Raw genomic sequence first — 20,091 nt, forward strand, 5'->3', positions numbered from 1 at the left:
GCGGCAACGGCGGCGCCCCCCCCCTCCTCCCCTGGGCTGCGGCAGAGGAGGGAAGAAGAGAGCTCTCCCGCCTCTCTCCCCGCCCCCCGTGCTGCCTGCAGGGAGCCAGGGCAACACAGTAACACTGTAACAATCGCGGAATGCCGGCTTTTACCGGCAGGTGCTTGGCTCGGCACTCTGGCTGGCACGTCTGGGGTTGTAAATGTCAGAAAATTATTCACATATTAGCCGCCCCCGACTATTAGCCGCACTTCCGGGTTTCCACCAAAATTTTTGTCAAATTGTTGCGGCTTGTATTCGTGAAATTACTGTAATTAGATATTTCTCTCTATAGGGAAAGAAAACTATGACAACTGTTACTGTAAACAATACAAAAGACAGAAAAAAATGGAAGTCTAAAAAACCAACAAGCAAAGTGGAGATGGTCAAAAATATTCACACTGGGACTTTCACAATCTGAACCATGACTTAAAAAAAACAGGGCTACACAGAAAAAGAAGCTGTGAGAGATCATAAGAAAAATTAAGACAGTGGCAGCCATAGAAGGCAGCTATTGAGGACAACTACCTTTACAGCAGCTCCATACTCTTAATAAATCCTTTACTGGTAAATCCTTTTGTAAAAAGTTTATTTGGTACTGTCTCAGTTTCAATCAGTAAAGTCCAAGTTGCTGAAAAGCAGGCAAGTAGAAACGTTGCTTCAGAGGAATATGACAATCTCTGTCACTTCTTTTCTTCTCTGCGAGAAATAAAGTATTGATTGTGAACAGGTAACCTTTTGGAAATGAGCTCAGTTCTAAGGACGAAAAGGTTGCACCCCACTAGCATATGTCAGGAGATGGATTGAATTGTTTTAATGAACACGGATTATTCCTGGGAGACTAGGGGAGAGCGGAAAGTTGCACGTCAGAAAACAGGATTGTAAAAAGGAATTAAGAGAAACTTCCTTCAGAAACTTCTAACTATCCTTTTGTATTTCTGGCCTCTCATATGCAAACAGCTGCTTCTAGTCTAGGTTACCTTACTCTACTATCAGCGTGGAGTACCGGCATTCGTAAAAGGGTCGCTAGAAACAAGAAACGATCCCTGACGCTGTAGGGCAGGCTTTGCGTTTCAGGAGCACGGCAGAGGCCAGGGCAGCACCCCCCGAGATGCGCTCGGCCCTCCCCTCAGCGCTTCCCCCGGCCCGGGGCTCCGGCCGCACGTCCGGGCCCGGCCGCCCCGCCCCCCGCCGCGTGACCGCCGCGCTTCCGGGGACAGCGCCGGGCCGGCAGCTCCGGGGGGGTCGCGACGGCAACTTTGGCGGGGCGGGCGGGCAGCGGTGGCACCGGCATCGGGGGCACCACCGAGACCACCATGTCCGGCAACGGGCTCACATACAGCGAGCAGGGCGGAGAGGCGGCGCCCGAACTGGCGCAGGAGGCGGCGCCCGCCGTGACCCCCTCGGCTCCCGCGGCCTTCGGGCTCTTCAGCAGCGACACCAAGAAGTAAGGGAGCTCGCCGGGCTCTGGGGCGGGCGGTGCTGGGCTGGCGAGGCATCCCGCGGGCAGCGGCAGCGCCGGGGGCCCCGGCGGGGAAGCCGCGCCTTCCGCTTGACTCCGCGGAAAAGTTCGCCTGCTTACGTGTAAAGTGTGCATAGTGGGTGAACTGTAAAGTGTTTCTTTTGGTTTGTTTGAAAAGCTGCTTATTGTTTCTCCTCTGTTTCGACAGCTAGCCGCAGTAGAATTGTTCTAATTTTACCTTCAAAAATGTATATATATGTAAGTGTTTGTAAAAAAAAGTATTTGTGGGAATTACGGTTGGAAATGCAGTGGATCAGGGCGAGGTGGCCAGCTCGAAGTGGGTGTTAACAGTGTTAACAGTGTCCTGGTCAGAAGTCAAAATGAGGAAATGGAGAAGGTTAAAAAAACCCAGCCAAGTGCACTGGTACAGAAAGCTTTCGGCTCCTTAAAATAAAAGTGGATTGGAGGAGAAAAATGTCCAAATGAAAAGATCAAAAGGTTTGCTAAGCTGGAATTGTATTCTACAACAAATTGGAAATCTATTCCAAGAGCAACCAATAAAAAGCACCATAAACTTAAGGTCTCATGTACATTAGAAAATCAATTGCTGCATCTTCAATTTGATTGTTCTTCACAAGGAGAACATCTATGCTCTGGAAACCTTGCCTGGTGTGTTTATTTGTGAGCTACAGCAGAGTAAATCACAAAAACATGAAACTGCTGGCACTCGGATGCATAGCTCTATGAGACAGTAGATGATGGGCCTCCTCAGTTTGCTAGATGAGTCTCGTTGCTTTTTCCCCTTCTATTTTGCTAAATACTTCACTTTTTCATGCTGTTCCAGTTCAGATTTTCACTGCTCTGTTATAAATGTGCTTCTGCAGGTCTGTCTTTGCCCATCTTTTCTTGTTCCCTTCCATAGAAACAACTTTGCACTTTATTTGTAAGCCATTATTTTGCTACTTTCTTTTTTTCCACGGGGTGGAGTGTATCCTCTTCACTGATCATGGCCGTAATTTTCTATATCATTCATAATCTTAGGACTGTTTTGCAGGCGAAGTATCTGTTTTATTAGCTGCAGAAGCTGAAGTTGCTTATTCTACCCAAGGCTCCCCAGTGATCACGGGGAGATACAGCTCTGGGGTCCTGAGATATTTTCTACGTGTGTATATTTATGGATGTCCTTTAGTGTGGAAGAACCAGAACAGCTTGTGGTGTATGACCATGCCAGATTAATTAATCACTGCTCTAGACTTGCTCTTACACTTTCAGGAGTGTAATCCTCTAAAGGAATGGCTTGAGAGGAAAACAGACATTATTGTCTGTGTCTTTTGTAGCTGACAAGCAAATTCTTGCTGAAATAGGGCGTTACTCACAGTTCACTTAATGCAATTCACTTCACCTTAACACTTGCATGGTTAAGCTCTGAGTATGGATTGGGTAGTTGAGGAACAGACACTGTGCAGGGAAGGTGATTTGTGTAGTGTGAAAAAGCCAGTGGACTGCAAGTGAGGATTATTGTTAGAAAAGCAGATTGTGTGGCACTATGGTTGGCAAATGCAGTAGTCATTCATCAAGCATGTACATTGTATTTCTAATAGTTCACTCTAGTAATAATGCAAAACCTGCTCATCAGAAGGCAGTATAAGAGAATACAGAGAAGTGCAATATGTGTCATTGCATCTTGTGCATGAAGGCATGGGTTTAGTGAAGTATTCCACTGGTGAAATGAAAATTACTGTTAGAGCTTTTTAAAGGTTGTTTGCTGATCTCTCTGGATTGTCTCTCACCAATTCTGATATACTCATGTCTGATATCATTGTGTAGTTTCAGTGCTTGGCAAACTTTTCTTGTTGTTGAGGAAGGGAGATTCTTCCTCAGGTCTACTGATGATACAAGAAATACTCCTTCTCAACAGAAGGACACATGTATAATTTGTGGTCCAGAGCGTTACTACAGTAACAGTTGGACCAGAAACCCACGCTTGCCTGTTGCCAGTCAATCAGAATGATATAATGTAGTTAATGTATAAGTATCAAGATAACACTTCATTGAAAAAGTTCCAGTCTCTTTTCATTGTATTGGCTGTCTTCTCCTGTTTGTCATGAAGAAGTAAGCCAAAATGGTTATAAAGATAATGAAGTTGTTAGAGTAAGTTGTCCTTGATCTTGTGACAGAAGGGCCACACAGAGGCACACAGAGGCTCGAGTAAGTATTGGTAGACTTAAATCTGAAATCCAAAGCTGGTCTAATATAAATTATTTGTCCTATTTAGTTTCTCACATTTCAGTAAGACTACTCTGCTGAAGTTCGTCTCATCTAAGAGCTCTGAGCATCTCTTGGTGTAAAAACCTAAGTGTCGTCCTGCTAAAGCTGCCTTTTTTACCTTTAGTGTTCAATGATCTAACTTTCAATTACAAATACAATTTCAATTTGATTAGTGAACACAGTATTTTCACTGCATGCTTGTGTTGTGGTTCAGTTCAAACATGTCCTATCAGTATTAAAAATATCTCAGTTCATCAAAATTTCTGTACTGGTGACATCTTAATCCTGACAAAGTATAAAGTTTTACTGTTAGAAGATTATTAAAGATAACTGTTTATTTCATGATCTTTTATCTTAATGTAAGCAAAGTGCATTATGTTGCACATACCATGTGCAAACATATCTCATTAGATAACACACTGTATGTATCCACTGCAGTGAATGAAAATAGAAAACATTAAAATACAACTTTGATCTGCTTCTGTGAGATGACGAGATGACTTTACGTGTTTGGGACAAAAAAGAGGAGGAAAGGAGGAGGGTTTTCTAGTCTCTGTATAGTATTACAACACGTGCATAAAAACCTGATTTCTCAAAGTGAAACTGTTCTTGAATAAGAGATTTCATAACATGTATTATACTGGTGCTAGCTTTTTCTGTGAGTATTTAATCCTGACTAAAGAGGCAAATAGAACTTGTGGTTTTGGTATGTATTGCTTTTAAAGCCTTTTCATTAGTTAGATGAATGAAGGGGATCTGGTGTTCAGAGAATGGATTTTTTGTGTTCATTCCGCTAAGCATCTCAGTAACTAAATAATTGAAAGATCTTACATAGCTGAGATGAGTCAGTCTGAACCTTCTTGTGTGAAAAGAACCTTGTTGCCTGACTGGTGATGCATGTTGCTCTTCTTCCTCTCTTCCTCTTTCACACTTGTCACATGAACTGGCCTATGTAGTATTCCTTTATACAACTTGTGTATTTATGTTTTAAGAATCCGTTCATGTGTCCGGGTTGGTAGTTTGATACCTGTCTTTGAACTAGGTTATATCCTAGATATTCACATATCCCACATGTTTCAAAAAGAAGAAAAAGGCTCAGATTCTGGTCCCCAGATTAATAGAAACAGTCTGCAGAGAAGTCTTTGCTCATGACAGAAGTTTTCTGCAGAAAATTTGTAAGAGCCAATGGGTTATTTGAATCTTATGGTCAAGCTGAATCCAGCTTGCGGGCCTCAAGCTATTTCTCCGTGTTCTAGATTGATGAATTCCATGCAGTAAGCACTACCTACTTGGAATCTCAAAATCTCCTGTTTAGTGTAGAGAGATACCGTGTGATTCACATCACCTAAGTTAATGGAATATTTTTATAGTACATTATACTTTATTGCATTATTATTGCTCTAAGTGGAGGAGTGAAAATTCCAACCAGCTTCCAACATGTAAGAGTACCTAGAGAGCTAATTAGAAACACAGAATCCCTGTTAATTGCATATATTAGGGTACAACTATAACTGCCTACAGTTAATTGCAGGTGGACCAAAGATTTTAATCTATATTAATTGCATTTTAAACAAAACTTACCTGCTTGTAAAATTAAAATATAATAAATTTGGTACTTGGAAATTGTACAATTTCAGCAATAAAACTAGTTATTGCTTTTTCTGATAAAATGTGAAAACTTAGAGGTGAACCATAGAAATAACAGCAGTTGTCAATTGTTAAGTACAGTATTGAAGTGGATGGCAAAATTTATAACACACATTTTCAACTTTACTGATTTGCATCTTGAAACGGTATTTCTGCCAAGCAAAATACGTTTGTAATTTATTAGATTTTTTTTGTTGCAGGTCTGGCTTACATGTTTTGTTGAGCCATTCGTCAGAAAACTCAGCAGTGCTGCAAACTCATTTTTCTTTGCAGAGATTTGCAAGCCTGTTTTGCAGAGAGCTGAAGGTGGTGATTTCATTAAGATACTCATTCCCCAATTCTCTGTGCAGAAGACTTTTCCAAACCCATTGGAGCTAAAAACTTGCTTTCAACAGCTGCCAGAGGTGTTCTTGGAGTCTTAAATTGATCTAGTTTTGTCTTGGCATATTCTGTTCAACCAGTCATGGAGAGATTGTACATAGATTGCCATTTGTGAAATTCTTGGAGGAGACTCCAGCTCTAATATTCAAACTTGATGCATCCGCTAGCTCATTGGCACAACTACTTTCTTTCTCCATCTGTTAAAATGGCCCAATGCCCACCAATATGGTGATATGCCAGTTTCAGTAGGATGTACAACCCAGCAAAGATGAATGGTTTCGATGGACTGATGAGTCTACAAGATAAAATCTGAACCCTCTAGTCAGTACAAGGACAGGAACTAAATGCAGTATACCAATGTGGGCATTCTACTGCAGAACACTTATCCAGCTGAAATCTGTCAGATCTGATGGAAAGTGACACACAGTGAATATGTTCTTATTGCCATGCACTTAGCACATATGAGGATGCAAGCAATGAACTGTTGATTTGCTGTGGCTCTCTGTAATGAAGTCACTATATTATTGGGGGCTTTTTTATTTGCTCAGAAAGGCAAGTTTTACCGTTCAAGGCCTTCATTGTGGGTTCTGCATATTTTCTGCCTTAGACATTTGCTTTGATCTGCATCTTGAATGGTATTAAATAAACTGGTTTATTTATAATAAATGGTGTTATGTAAACTTACAAGGCTGAAATTCCACGTGTTTTTAGTTCTGTTTTTTTTTTAAAGGCTGTCCTAGATAGTTTTGATACTTGGAGGAAACCAGAATAATTTTGGCATTCTGCCAGAAGATGAACAGCATTGTAATGCTGTTAAACAGTGTTTCTGAAACCAGGACATATATGTAAATATACTAGCACTGAGTACATTCTAGCAATACCACCTCTGCTTCTTATTTCTAAGAAGCCTTTTCTCACTATTTTTGGAATGTTGTTTAGGACTTGGACTCAATGATCCTTATGGGTCCTTTCCAGCTGAGAATATTGTGTGATACTTCTTCTCAGTTTCTTATAATCCCTTCACAACTATCAAATGCTGCAAAGTGATCCTCAAATGTCTGCAGATTCTGAGCACTAGCCTCAAGACAGGCTCTAAGTTGACACAACCATTTGAGTGGCAGCATCACACCCAGTGACACTCTTTCAGCCTTTAGAAAACTATCATCCACTGAGAAGGATTTCTCTGTGGCAGAAGTTTCCCTGCAGTATTGGTGGTGTGGATACTATCAGAAATGATTACATGCAGTGCAATTGCAAGACTGAATCTCTTCATCCTTTCAGACAACATTTTTTGTTGCTGAGTGAAATAGTGTCTCTGGCTGTTTTACTGACAACTTATAATCTTAGCTCAAATCACAGTCCGATACAGAAGGGACTTCAAACTGCTTTGTTGTACTAGCTGCAGTCTGGTTAGAGCTTTTGAAATGTAGGTAGTTTACATATCTACACTGATGGTGGTGATAGCAGCAACTTACAGGTTTTGATGCACTCAGTTGCTAAAATATTGCTCAGGTACTACGTGTTCACAGGAGAGAACTGGGAGATGCTTTATTTAGTTTTTAACTTTATACTTTCCTGTTTCCTCCATGAGAAGGAAAGAGTATAACTAACTATCCAGATTGCAAGTACAGTAATTTCACGATTATAAGCTGCACCATTTTGACTAAAATTTTGGTCTGAACCTGGAGTGCAACTTATAATCAGGTGCGGCTTATATATGGACAAAGAATGAAAAGTTGCTGTTTTAGTTTGAAGGACAGGTGTCTGCTAAGAAAGGCAGGAGCCTCTCTTTGAAATGATGTAAACCCCCACCCTCCAAATTATTACAATTTTGAAATTAAGGGGCTCTCAGGCAAAGATATGGGAATTAGGAATAACAGTTCTTTTCTAGGGAAATTAAAATAGAAATACAGTACTACAAAGAAACAAACTCCAAACCCTGACAAAGTCAGAGTACAACTGTCAGGCAGGGTGTTGGTAACAGTCCCATTAAATGGTGGCTGCATCCTCCTGCAGTGACAGATGTAATTCAGTTGAAACAGTGCTCCTGCAGAAGGTGCAGTTACCCTCCGGAGGTCCAGTGGTGATGTGGAGAAATCTGGTTTTCCTCTGGAGTCCAGTGGAGAAAGGGGCTACCTTAGTGTCCCAAAACCTCTATTTTATCTCAGTAAGAAATGTTGGGCTGTTCCCCCTGGCTGGAGCAACTTCCAATGGGATGCAGTAATTTTATCAGTCACACAGTGGGACTCAATGGGCCATTAGCAGAAAATGACTGGCTGGAGGAAGGATGGGTTGTGAAAAGATAAAGAACAATGCCCTACCTGGTTTCAATGGATGGCCCATTAGCAGAATATTTGCCGTTGAGATAAGGATCACTGCCCCCACCCTCAACAGATGGTGATAGAATAGATACCTTTTATCACACTCTGTATTGTAACCCAAGACACCCAGACATGTGTCTTATAATCAGGTGTGGCTTATAATCGTGAAATTACTGTACTTTGAGACATCGGTGGAAAAATAACAATTCAATCAGTTAAATTATGCTTCTGGTCAGACTGTACCTGGTTTAGTTCTCTGTGGCTCTCACCTTTACAGGATGCTGTACCAGTTGTCCTGGTTTCCCTCACATCTCTAGTCTATCCTTTATTGAGTTTGCTTTTTGCGTAATGTGCTTCTTTATCAGATTGAAAAATTAGGAGTGGCTGAAAAGGAAATCAATTTTTATCTCAATTTCTCTTTAAACCATAGAACAAGTACACTCATAGCCACATGATTCAAGACTTCCTTGAAGCAGTAGTTGAATTCTATGTTGTGACTTAGAAGTAAGTACAGTGTTATAATGGAAGAGGATGGTAGTACTGAACAACACCACAAGATGTCATTCAAACAGTTTGTGGCATAGACCAAAACACAGTGGAATTCAGGTTTCTTAATTTCCTGCTAGAAGAAAACCCTAAATCAACAAAATTAACTGAAATTGCAGCAATATTTGCTGCCAGTTAAGCTTCTGTATTTTGTGGGTCTGAAATAAATTTGCAGTTCCTCTTTAAATGTTAAATTCAAACTTGTTTAGAGTTTACACAATAGCATGACTTAGCATAAACCAATTTATTTTAAGGATTTTGCAGTGCCAGTAAAATGTCAAGAGGAAAAAAAATTCAGGAAACATGGGATACTCCTTAGAACTTCATTGCTACTCAGGTGCCAAGAGTAAAGGTTACATTGGTCTGTCAATGTGTAATTTCTGCTTCAAACTTGGTAACATCCACAGTATTTTGCATTTTGTGTTGAAGGCAAAAAAAAAAAAATTAGTATGCTGTCGTTAAAAGTATGCCATGCCAACTGAAGTCTTCTAAAAGCAAGAACAGTGCAATTGATGTTGTGTAACTGAAATTATGTGGTAGATGGAAAATTTGAAACAAGAAATGCATTGTTAAAACTCTCTGAGTGAGACTTTTGTAACTTCTGTTCTATAAGAACTTTGTTCTGTAATACCAAAACGGGTGAATCTTGCTTCCTCCCCAGTGGTGGATTTATTTATAATTTCCTGTATCTTACCTTGCAGTGCTGTACGTACATATGAAGACCTTCCGTCTCACTAGGGTTTATTTGTTTAGAATTCACTCTCCTTCCCTTGAGGGCATTACAGCTGTTCCCAAGGTTATTGCTACATTGCTAGTTGAGTTTCAGTTGCATTTTTGATACTCATGAACCTGCTTTGTTACAAAGAAGGCTCATGATTAGTGTGTGACTTCTTTCAGTAACTGGCATGTCAGAACTGTAGCAAAACTTGAAAATTGATGGGTTTAATCTTATGTGTTGGTAAAACCAATAGAAAATAAATGTGTATTTTACCAGAGAAAGTGTTTTCTTAATAACAGTTGTTCAGAACATGTTGATGCAGTGCCAAGTGACGTGCCACAGATTCTGGGTTAGTATTTTAGTATTACCAGAAGTTTGTCATAGTTCCTATGGGAAGACAAAGTAACTGAGTGAGAGAACCAGATTTATTGCTGACAAAGCTTTTTCAACTTCAGTGATTCATAGCTACACCTACCTTTTTTTTCTGTAGAAGTGGGTAACATTTCTCAATGGAATCTATAATCCTAGTTTTAACCTCAGCAAGATGCCGGTTTTAGTGACCAAGGGTGTGCTGACAGTAGTATGGCATATTCAGAATTTTTCTTTGGATGCTCGTTGCCATAATGAACATGCAAAGTAACGTGATCAAAGTGTTTTCTGTCATAGAACTCCAGGCTGTTAAAGCATAATCTTGTGACTGTCGAGATCTAAGGTTGTTTGTTGTCTTTTCTTTTGTTGCCTACACTCCACACACTTATCACACCCCTACCCCCACCATCCCCTTTTATCTTGGGCCAGGTGTAAGGATTGTGGCTTATTCCTTTTCTAATGGCAGAGAAATAGAGGGCACAAGAAAGAACATGAGAAGTAGAAAAGATTAACTCATGTTTTTTGTTTACTTTCTGATAGTAACATCTGTAAGATTAATCCAAACTGTTAGGTCTGTCACTGATCCTATGATACCCATGCCCTTATTGTGTCTACAAATACTGCAAAGGTATGAAGAAAGCACTATTTTTATGTAGAAAGAAAGAAGTAGTGTATATATCTTTATGATACAAGTGTAAAATATAAAAGCATAAAACAAAGTTAGAAACCAACTACCTCCGCTTAACATTCAACCAATGTTTCAAGGAGAACATATTATTATGGATGTGTTTTGTGATGCCCATCATGTTGTGTCATTGCTTGCCATGAAACTTAGGTGATGAGTTTGCATTTCTGATTTACACTCCTTTAACTTTCAAATTCTAATACTGAGGAATACAAACCTATGATGGTAAAGATTACAAAGGCAGCTGGGAACTGATTTTCTTAATATATTAATAATTGACTTGTTGCCTTTTATGGTAGATGCTATACAAATACTTAAGATCATAGTTCATAGCACATGCTAAATATTTCATATAAGTATAATATTTCAAATTGTATTCTATACCAGTGCTTTCAAACTTTTGAGGACAGTTGCCTGTATTGAAATAGATGTTAAGACACTAGATTATGGCTTGGGATTTCAAAGGAAATCGTGTTTAGTTCTTAGAATACATAATTGGGCAGACAGGTGGAATCTCCTTGTTTTTGTGGGTTTTTTTGCTCTTGGAAAGTCATTTTACCTGTTGTTACTGTTAGGGAAAATGACTGAGACTATATATTTGTACTCTGGCAAAAGTTTGGTGGTTTTTGCATCTGCTGTTATTGGGACTATTACTTATCTGCTTTGTATAGCTCCACATAATTTGTCAACTATCAGATTAGGCTTGTTTAAACCTGGTGTTGCTCCTGTAGTAATAAAGTTTATATTTCAATCATCCATAATACTTAACTCTGTAAAGGTAGAATCTTTCTAAAAGATTCAGTAGTGAGAGGCAAAGGTATTGACACTGCTGGGGATTGCTTGCATTTTCCTGAGCCCCTGGCAAGTGGAGATAAGTGATAAAGAAAGTATTTGTCTAGGATTGTGTATATAGGCACTGTCACCTCAGCATAACTAATGAGTATAGAAACATGAACTCCAGGGTGACTGCAAAGCTTACATTTATGCTTTCTATTTTGACAGATTTTATTTAAGGATTGAAATTTCCTTCAAACTTCTTAATGATCAAATGATGAAAATATTTTACTGTGTTACAAAAACTGTGTTATGAAAGACTGAAATGCATTTGCCTTTGCTATTGTTCTTTGAGACTGCTGATAAGTGTTGTTTTTGGAGGGAAATGACCTTTGAAATCTGCATACAGTATTTGTTTCTGGAAGTTGAAACAGCAAGGGAGTGGGTATCCTGTTACTTTGTAAGATTTTTTTTTTTTTAGACTAGACCTCACTCTTGGCAGGCAAGCTTGGTTGAGTGCAGCAATTTTTTTTTTATTGGGTTTTTTACATACTTTGCTTAAAAGAATGGAACAAAACTCCACAATGCTGGGCAAAATAAATGAGGTGTCTTGCACTATTAAGTCTGCACTTAAGGGGAAAAACTTTGACGTTACACTGAAACCATATCTAACTGTAGAAGAAAAAAGGCTTGCTGCTGGTGGTGATCTGGGTGGATGTATGGAGCAATATTTTACTCTGTAAGTATCTAATATTTGCTAATCCTGGATTAAAATTTGTTAGTAAATATTTTTAAAAATCCAAAAACTCCATCAATTCAAATAACAATTAATTTCCAAATGGATTCATCAAGAACTTGTTGTTTAATTCCTATTTTTCTTTCTTTATTTTTTCCCCTGTTACTTTTCTCTTATGGAAACAAGGCTGGCTGAAAACAGGTCTTCATATATAAATTTCTTTGGTTTATATCTTCCTAGCTAACAGTTGAAAATGTTTTAATTTGAAGTGTATGATGGAATATTTTCCATAAGCATCTAGAAGTATAGTTCATCATTAAACATTTCTTCTGTCTTCACATCTTAAATTCACCTTTTTATTTTTTCTTGTTATGTGTTTCATTCTGGGAGATAGTCTTCAGCATGTACTTGAATGTTGTGCTGCGTAACTTCCTTCATTTTTGTTACTTGATCCTCAAGTTAAAATTCTTATTTCTACATTTTCCATTTTGTTGACTTGTGTGTATGTGTGTTTGTTAGTTAGTATTCTTCCTTCTGTTGATTAATGAATCTCTCGCTTCTCATGATGACTGGTCCACATGCTCAGCCTTTCTCTTATTTTGGGTCAGTGGTTTTTTAAGTCGGTGAGCTGTGGTCACAGTCTCCTCCAGTCAGAATTGCCTTTTACCCAGTTGGGGCTGATTCCACACTGTTGTTGTCTTTATTGGTTTCTTCCTTGTCTTGGGGGTTCTGCAAAATGTCCTTGTGGCCCATAAATTTTGCATTCTTTGTCCGCCCCCAGGGGTGCGTCCTTCTTCCCAAGCTTTGCTAACCTCACCTTGGGTTTGAGATCATTGAAATATGTCAAGCCCCAAACCTTAGTGGGGCAATTCTACAGAAAAGTAATTTGTCTTTCTAACACTCAGACCTCACTTCAGACTTGCTTGTTTGCTGCTATCCATTTCATTGATTGAATCTTTTTTGTTGTTGATTAGGTTTGAGAGTATAGAAAGGTGAAACATGAAAGAACATACTTTCTTAAGAAAATTTTTATTTATTTCACATTTTGCAACAACAGTAGGAAACTGGAAGCAGGAGCATGGGAGTAAAAGCAACTTTCTAAATCGAGTTCTGTCTTTTACTGTGTAACTTCCTGCGTTGTCATACAGATTCTTGAATAGGTAAGAATTACGACTTAAGCAGAAGGAATTAGAGGTTTCTGAATTTCTATATCCAGCTAGAGCAAAGTCTTGGGCAAGGTACTTCAGGCTGATCAAAAAGAACTGAGACTTACTTGGTATCTTGTGACGAATAGGTGGTTGGGAATGGTCAGCAAAACGACCTGTTCCTAAGGCCAAGAGTGATGGGAATAAAGAGATCTGCTAAAAATTAGATCAAAGCTATGCTTCCTAAAGAGTTAATTGTAAACAGAATTATGCAGAGGGATTGAAAAGTAAGAAGCCCAAATTAATGATATTTTATGTTCAGCTCCAAACCAACAACTAATTTATTTCTGAGATAAAAAATAAAGATATAGATCTGAGAGGAAAATATGGAGTGACTGAAAGAAGTGTGATGATGAAGAGGTGGAGACAGCATCTTTGAGTAAAATCAGGGAAATGTAGAGTTTAATGTAGAGAAGAAGGGTGTGCCTTTATCCTAGAACAGGAATGCAGACAATAGGAAAACATGTGACGTCACAGCATTAGTTGTTTTTAACAGACCTGTCATCCTTGAGCGGTGTTACGGAAAGAAGGTATGTTGGATGTTACCACTTGCCATGAAGAAGGTGCCCAGCCATAGACTTGCTAAGCTTATTTTAGCAGAATGCAGAGCTCCAGGACAAAATTGAATGGGACATATAATTTAAATGACCAAAGTACACAACCAAACTAATGTAGGAGTAGAAGACTGATCTTATAGATCTTTGAACATGTCCAGGAGTAACTAAAGACAGTAAAAACCTTTGAGTGATGCAGACAAAATAGGGAATTACCAGTGATATTTGGGAAGTGGTACTAAAGCAGACAAGGAAATTGAATACCTCCTTTTTTTTCTTTTCTTTTTTTTTTTTTAAAGATAATAATTAAATTCTAAGCTGTTAAGTGAAGCAAATATTGACAGTATAGGAAATCTGTAATAGGTTGCTCCAATTGTTTCATTAAACTCTTGGTTTTGAAGAAGGAGTTAGACTTAAATTGTAAGTTGCATGTAGGTATCCTGAATTTTACATGCATTAGCTTAGTAGGAAATGTCTTGATTGGTTTGTTGGGCTTTTCTTTCCATCTAGTTGCAATTCTTACGTGGATGGATGTGTACTGAAATGTGAGCAATGTGGATTTCTTGTGGAGAGGCACAAAGCAGATGTAGTACTGGTTTTGAAAATACGAGGAAATCTCTGTTAGAGTAATTCTGTCCCTTGCAAGGAGGAAAAATTCTGTTTAAAGGTTTGTGACTGAATGTGTTACATCACAATGTATCCAGGTTCTGCATTCACTTTTGGAGTCTTGTCTGGGTATATTTGGTTTGGCTGAGATGGAATTATTTTCCCTCACAGCAGTCTTCATCATGCTGTGCTTTGTAATGGGTGTAGGAAAGGTGTTGGTAGCACACCAGTGTAGTAGCTATTGCTGAGCAGTGCTCACACAGGAGTCAAGACTGTCTCTCCAATATCCCCCTTCACTAGTAGCCTGGGGCTGGACAAGACCTTGAACGACATGTACCCAGGACTCCTGGCGCTGGCAGACCGAGGGGATATTCCATACCATATGGTGACTGGTCATCAGTAAACTTGAGGAACTAGGAGAAGGTGCGGGCATTCTTTCTTATGGTGTTGGTCTTCCAGATCAACTGCTATGTATATTAAAGCCCTGCTTCCTGGGAAAGTGGCTGGACTTTGCTTGCTGATGTGAAGTAGAGAATAAATATTTTGTTTTCCTTTGCTTCTGCGTGCAGCCTTTCCTTTTGATTTATTCATCTGTCTTCATCTTGACATATGAGGCTTTTTCCATCCCATTTTCTCACCCCCATCTTACTTCTGGAAGGGAGTGAAAGAATGGCTTTGTGGGCATCTGGTGTCTGGCCATGGTTTACCAACCATGTTGCCTTTCACTCATGTGGAAGTTCGCAGGGTTTGTAAACTTGGAAGCTCTTCAGAGTTCTTTGGAATATTGCAGGTGTCTCAAGTTTCTATTTGCTTCCATCTTTCAGTAAATCAGGCAATCCAAATTTTACAAAAAAACTGTTTCTTCAAAGAATCTTTTTTATAAACTTTCATAGTCTGTAAGTATAGTTAGACTGTAATCTGTTTGCATCTAAAACACCAAGCAGGATGAGGTTTCTTATTAGTGACAACTGATGAGAAGCAGTATCTACAAGAGAATATTCTTATTAACTTGGTATTTTTGTGGAAGAATTTTATTTCAGCCATAAAAAGTGCTTGGACACTATAAGTGTCTAATCTTAGGCGGTTTTAGTGTTACAGCTTGTAGAACATACAAGATCTGAGGCTTTTAATCCTGAGGATAGGGTATAGCAATTTACAGTCCTGAAAGGCAGGCAGGAGCAAAAGGTTATACCCCTGATTCTTAGTGAAATTCAGGGCATACTGAAGTCTGGGCCTTTCGGTGACTTGTGTAAGCTGATACTATGTTTTAAGACAAACATGCCAACTTCTAGTTATTGCATCTGGCTCTCCCTGGGGGACAAGGGAGAAGTGAATGAGTTGTTGGTTTTGCCTAAGCTCTTCTTGTGCTTTAAGATTTCAGCCTTCGAGACAGTTTCAGCTGACAGCAGATTGAAGTTGCATGGTCTTACATTATTGTTAGAATCTGAAACTTTCTTTTGCTAAATACTTCATTACACAGAGTGTTAGTAAACACAACTTCAAAGTGGGCAAGAGGGAGCAGACGTCACCATAACTTGCTGAACTGATGCAAGAATATGAAAATGGTATTCTGGTCTGATTTTTTAGTTTTTCTAATTGATGCTTTAATGTATTTCTACCATAGAAATGAAGACCTAAAACAAATGTTGGAAAGCAATAAAGATTCTGCAAAGCTGGATGCTATGAAAAGGATTGTTGGGGTATGTGATTTTTGTTTTTGTTGTTATTGTTTTTATTTGTTAAGGGGTATGGGAACTTATTATTATTTTTATGTTTTGGATAGAAATAATGCTTTCTTTTTACAGATCCTGTAACAGATTAGCACTTAAGTCTCTAAATGATCTTTAAAAGTTGTGATGGTGAAATGGTAAAATTCTTAAGTTGAAATTTTGTGTAGAAATTGGTATATTTGGATATATGCAGTCATATGCTTTTAAAATATTCATTTAACAGTGCCAATATGCCTGTAAATAACTATTTTCAGTGACACCTTGAATAGGAAGTAGCTCCTGAAGAGAAGCTTCTAATTTGTCAGACTGGAAACAACAGAAATTTGCAAGAATAAAATGACAACTTGCATTTACAGTTTTTATTTCATTAAATTGTATGAGGTTTCTCTTTTTTGATTGAGCACGATGCCTGAATATTTGATACTGTATTCAAGTGAATGTGCACCCACAGAGGTGATTAAATAATGTTTAGTACCACTGTATGTTTAAAACCTATGAAAAAAATTATGAAGTTGATAGTATTTATTTATTCTTACATGTATGGAAAGAATGTGCTATGAAAGATTGTTCAGTGTCCACTTGACCTCTTTGTTTTGGGGCTTTTGGATTTGTTTTCTGTCATTGTTTCTTCAGTCTAGTCTGGATTTGCTTTTTTGTTTTGCTTGGTTTTTGCATACTTAATCCTGTCCGAGTATACATCAAAGTGAGTAGGTAAGAGTGGTCTCATGTGATTGTGTTCTTTCCTCGGACTCCAGAGCTAACTTCTTCTTCCTTCATGATCATCCAGTGATGAGAATTTTACTCAGGATGGTTGTCAGGTTTGCCTGTAATCCCTTAGTCTTGCCAGAGACACCAGTTACCTATGAGATCTGGGTGACTTACCAACTGTTATTTCAAATGTCTTTCTTGGGTTTGGGAAAGGTTTTTTAATCCATCTTCTCCAACATCATGTGGGATTGCTCAAGGGTTTGACCAGTGTAGCTATTGCAAAAAGGCCTTTTATAGTGACCTTTTTAAGTGCCACGGTAAACTTACATTCTTCTGCTTCCCTCAGAAGAAAAATCTTTTTTTTCCTGGTTATTACTGTGGGCAGGAGAGTTGTGGCAAGTTGACTCTTGCTCCCTTGGTCTTCTTTTTTGAAAAGCTGGCCATATCTTTAGCTGTGTTTCGAAACTGTTGAAACCGAATGTAGATGTGTGTATGTGTATATGGGGGAATTAGAAAACAGTAAATTGAATAAGCTTTAAATTTTAAACCAAGGCTTTACTGGTTTGGGTTTTTTTGGGTTTTTTTTACTTTCCTTTATTCATACAATAAAATACAGTCATTACAAATAAGTGTGCAATGAGCAAACTCACTAATTTTTAATACCTGCTACCGCTGAACATTCAAAAGAGTCCTTAATGGCTTCTTTAATTTTTCTGGAAGTGTGTGATACTATGAAGCTGGAGATGTGTAGTTAGCAGTGATAACTGTGATCCTTAATGGACTTAGGCTGAAGTGCAGGCTCAAGTAGTCTTCAGCAAGGGAAGGCAGAACTAATTGGGCACATTCTCTCTTCTGGTCCACCACTTTCCAATTCTGATATTTCTCTCCAATTTCCAGTACCACATTTCTGTCCTTTGTGAAGTTCATGGTCCTTGGTTTCTGTTCCTATTCTAAGCACTGTGCACTTCAGGAAGAGTACTATTTCCCCAAGTGGCAGTGGGCACCTTCTGATTTTTGGATATTTTTCCATTGCTCAGCTGCTGCTACTTAAAGCAGAAACAGCCTTCTAGCTTGTAAGGCTGACCAAACTTAACCACAAGTGAGTTGTTTGATTTAGTGGATCCTCTGTGTTCAGTTTCTTTCATATCTTCAAGGTATTTGCTGTTTCCTGTGCTATGTTGAAAGTGTGTTTCACACCAGATACCTGGCACCAACCTCTGGTTGACATTAACAAACTCAAACAATGAACTTTACAGGTCAGGACCGGGACATTGCACAATATGAGCATGAGGCCTCGTAACAATGGTGATTATGTTCTTGTGGAGCACAAAGGTGCTTCTATGCTTACATACAGAGAGGAGCTTACATCTCTCAGGGATGAGATGTGTTTTTCAGAGATGAAAGGCTTCCTCTAGCCTTATTATTAGAGGAAAAAAGGAAAAGTATTATTTAACAGGTCTCACTGGAATGCTTATTTACAAAGATTCAGGTAGTTGAAAAAACTGTGCATACAGAATCCACAGCTTCTATGGCCAACCTGTTCTACTACCTCACCACCCTCACAATGATTTTTTCCTAACACCTAGTGTAAACTTACCCACTGTCAGCTTAAAGCTGTTATCCCTTACGCTGTCATTAAATACCCTTATAGAAGTCCCTTTCCAGCCCTGTTTAAGCCCCCTTTACATACTTGAAGGTGCTATAAGGTCTCCCTAGAGCCTTCTCTTCTCTAGGCTGAATAATCCCAACTCTCTCAGCCTATCCTCACAGGGATGTTTTTCAGTAAGGTGTCCCTAACCACAGGAGAGGGATCAATCTTTAAGGTCCCTGCCAACCTAAACTGTTCTGTATGACTATGATTCTATGATACTAATAGTTAGCTTCATATTTTGGTAGATGAGGCTAAAACTTCATTTGTTCATATAGTCATGATGGAGAAATAGCAGGAGAATGCTGGTTATGGTACTTTTTGTGACTGCTTCCTCCTTTAAGGTAGTTTGTGAATTTTCTCCTAGGGAGAAGGAGATTCCTTACAAATAAAACCAAATCTGTCTTCCAGAGAGAGACTTAAAACAGTATAATTTCAAGCATAGGAGTGGTCCAGTTTTGATCTTTTCACTTCTCCCTTGTGCATGAAGGTACCTAAGCCTACTTTCAGCTAAAATATGACTTTCATGATCAATGACCTTTTTTTTTTTATTTTATCAGTATGTTATTTTGTAGTTTTCTTCCTTATATGCATGCAATAAAATAATTGCAATCTTTGCAAGAATATGAACAACACTGCTGGTTTAGAAATAAATTTTTGTGTATACATATTCCACTATATGCATGAAAACATAAAGTTCATATTTCTTTTAAAACATTCACTGATATTATAACAACCAATGCCAGATCTTGTAACCTGATTGAATTTCTGGGGAAAAATCTGTGAAATTTCACTCCTGAAGGTTTCAGAGCATATGTTTAGGAAACAGTCATGTGCCTGATTTCCCTCAGAGAGTATCATCAATGTCTCTGTGTCTCACGTGGAAAAAAAAAAAGGTTAGTACATCTTGACATTACACAGCACTTATGCTGGAATGAAAGTTTTTGTGCAGAAACTCCAGGTGCATAAGACAGCACAAATGGAGAATGTCTAGGCGCAGCAACAAAAATGACCTGATAGACTTCAGTCTTGGAAAGAGCCATTATGTTCTTTCTCGTTAATGATCCATTAGCTAAGGAGGATCTACATGAATCGTTATGCAATAATGAATCAAAATACACTGTTTTAAAAGACCCTAAATACATATTTACATGGTGCACTGGAGCTATTACAGTAGATCTGTTAAATAATCCCAGTAATGCACAGAGTCATACAATTACAGTCTATCAGGAAGGTCTGAGGATCATCCCTGGTTTTGTGTATTCTAACTTCTGTTGAGCCAGGAAGAGATTATAATTTTACACTCACGCACATTTGTACGAACTCAGGCGCTCTCTGCAATGCATCTTGTTGCTAAGTACTACCTTGTCATTCTGAATTTGGCATTTATTGTGGAGACCCCCCAGTCCTGAAAGTAGTAAATTGATTTTAGATTCTTAGTTAAAACCCATTGAAATTCATTTAATGTGCTTACTTTTTAATAGTGCTTGTGTAACTTTCTGTGTTTTAATAGAGGCACAATAGACAGTTTAAGATAGTAAATGGGTTAGATCAAAATATCATGCTGGACAGATGCTCTTACACCCTTTTGAAAGACTGAGTAATACCTTGAGCTGCAGCTTCCTTCTTTCTTCTTCCCAACATTCTTCTTAAAAGTTTCTCAGAATATGCAGTTTACCAGTATTGCCTGGCTT

The 20,091-nt window shown here is 38.6% G+C and overlaps 1 protein-coding gene across 5 annotated transcripts in view; it reads left to right on the forward strand.

The window, feature by feature from the left end:
* The first annotated feature begins 1,255 nt into the window (after positions 1-1,255).
* Positions 1,256-20,091, forward strand: part of AP3B1 (adaptor related protein complex 3 subunit beta 1) — a 158,384-nt gene continuing 139,548 nt past the window's right edge. For 3 of the 5 annotated variants that reach the window (XM_033085713.1, XM_033085714.1, XM_033085716.1), the window contains exons 1-2: positions 11,714-11,949; positions 15,936-16,011. In XM_033085713.1, coding sequence (XP_032941604.1) covers positions 11,777-11,949; positions 15,936-16,011 — 249 coding nt within the window. In that variant the 5' untranslated portion in view covers positions 11,714-11,776. Of the gene's footprint in view, positions 1,487-11,711; positions 11,950-15,935; positions 16,012-20,091 lie in introns of those variants that run through there. The other 2 variants (XM_033085715.1, XM_033085717.1) reach the window with 2 other exon arrangements.

The sequence above is a fragment of the Catharus ustulatus genome, chromosome Z, assembly GCF_009819885.2.
Source record: "Catharus ustulatus isolate bCatUst1 chromosome Z, bCatUst1.pri.v2, whole genome shotgun sequence".
NCBI classification, from domain to species: domain Eukaryota; kingdom Metazoa; phylum Chordata; class Aves; order Passeriformes; family Turdidae; genus Catharus; species Catharus ustulatus.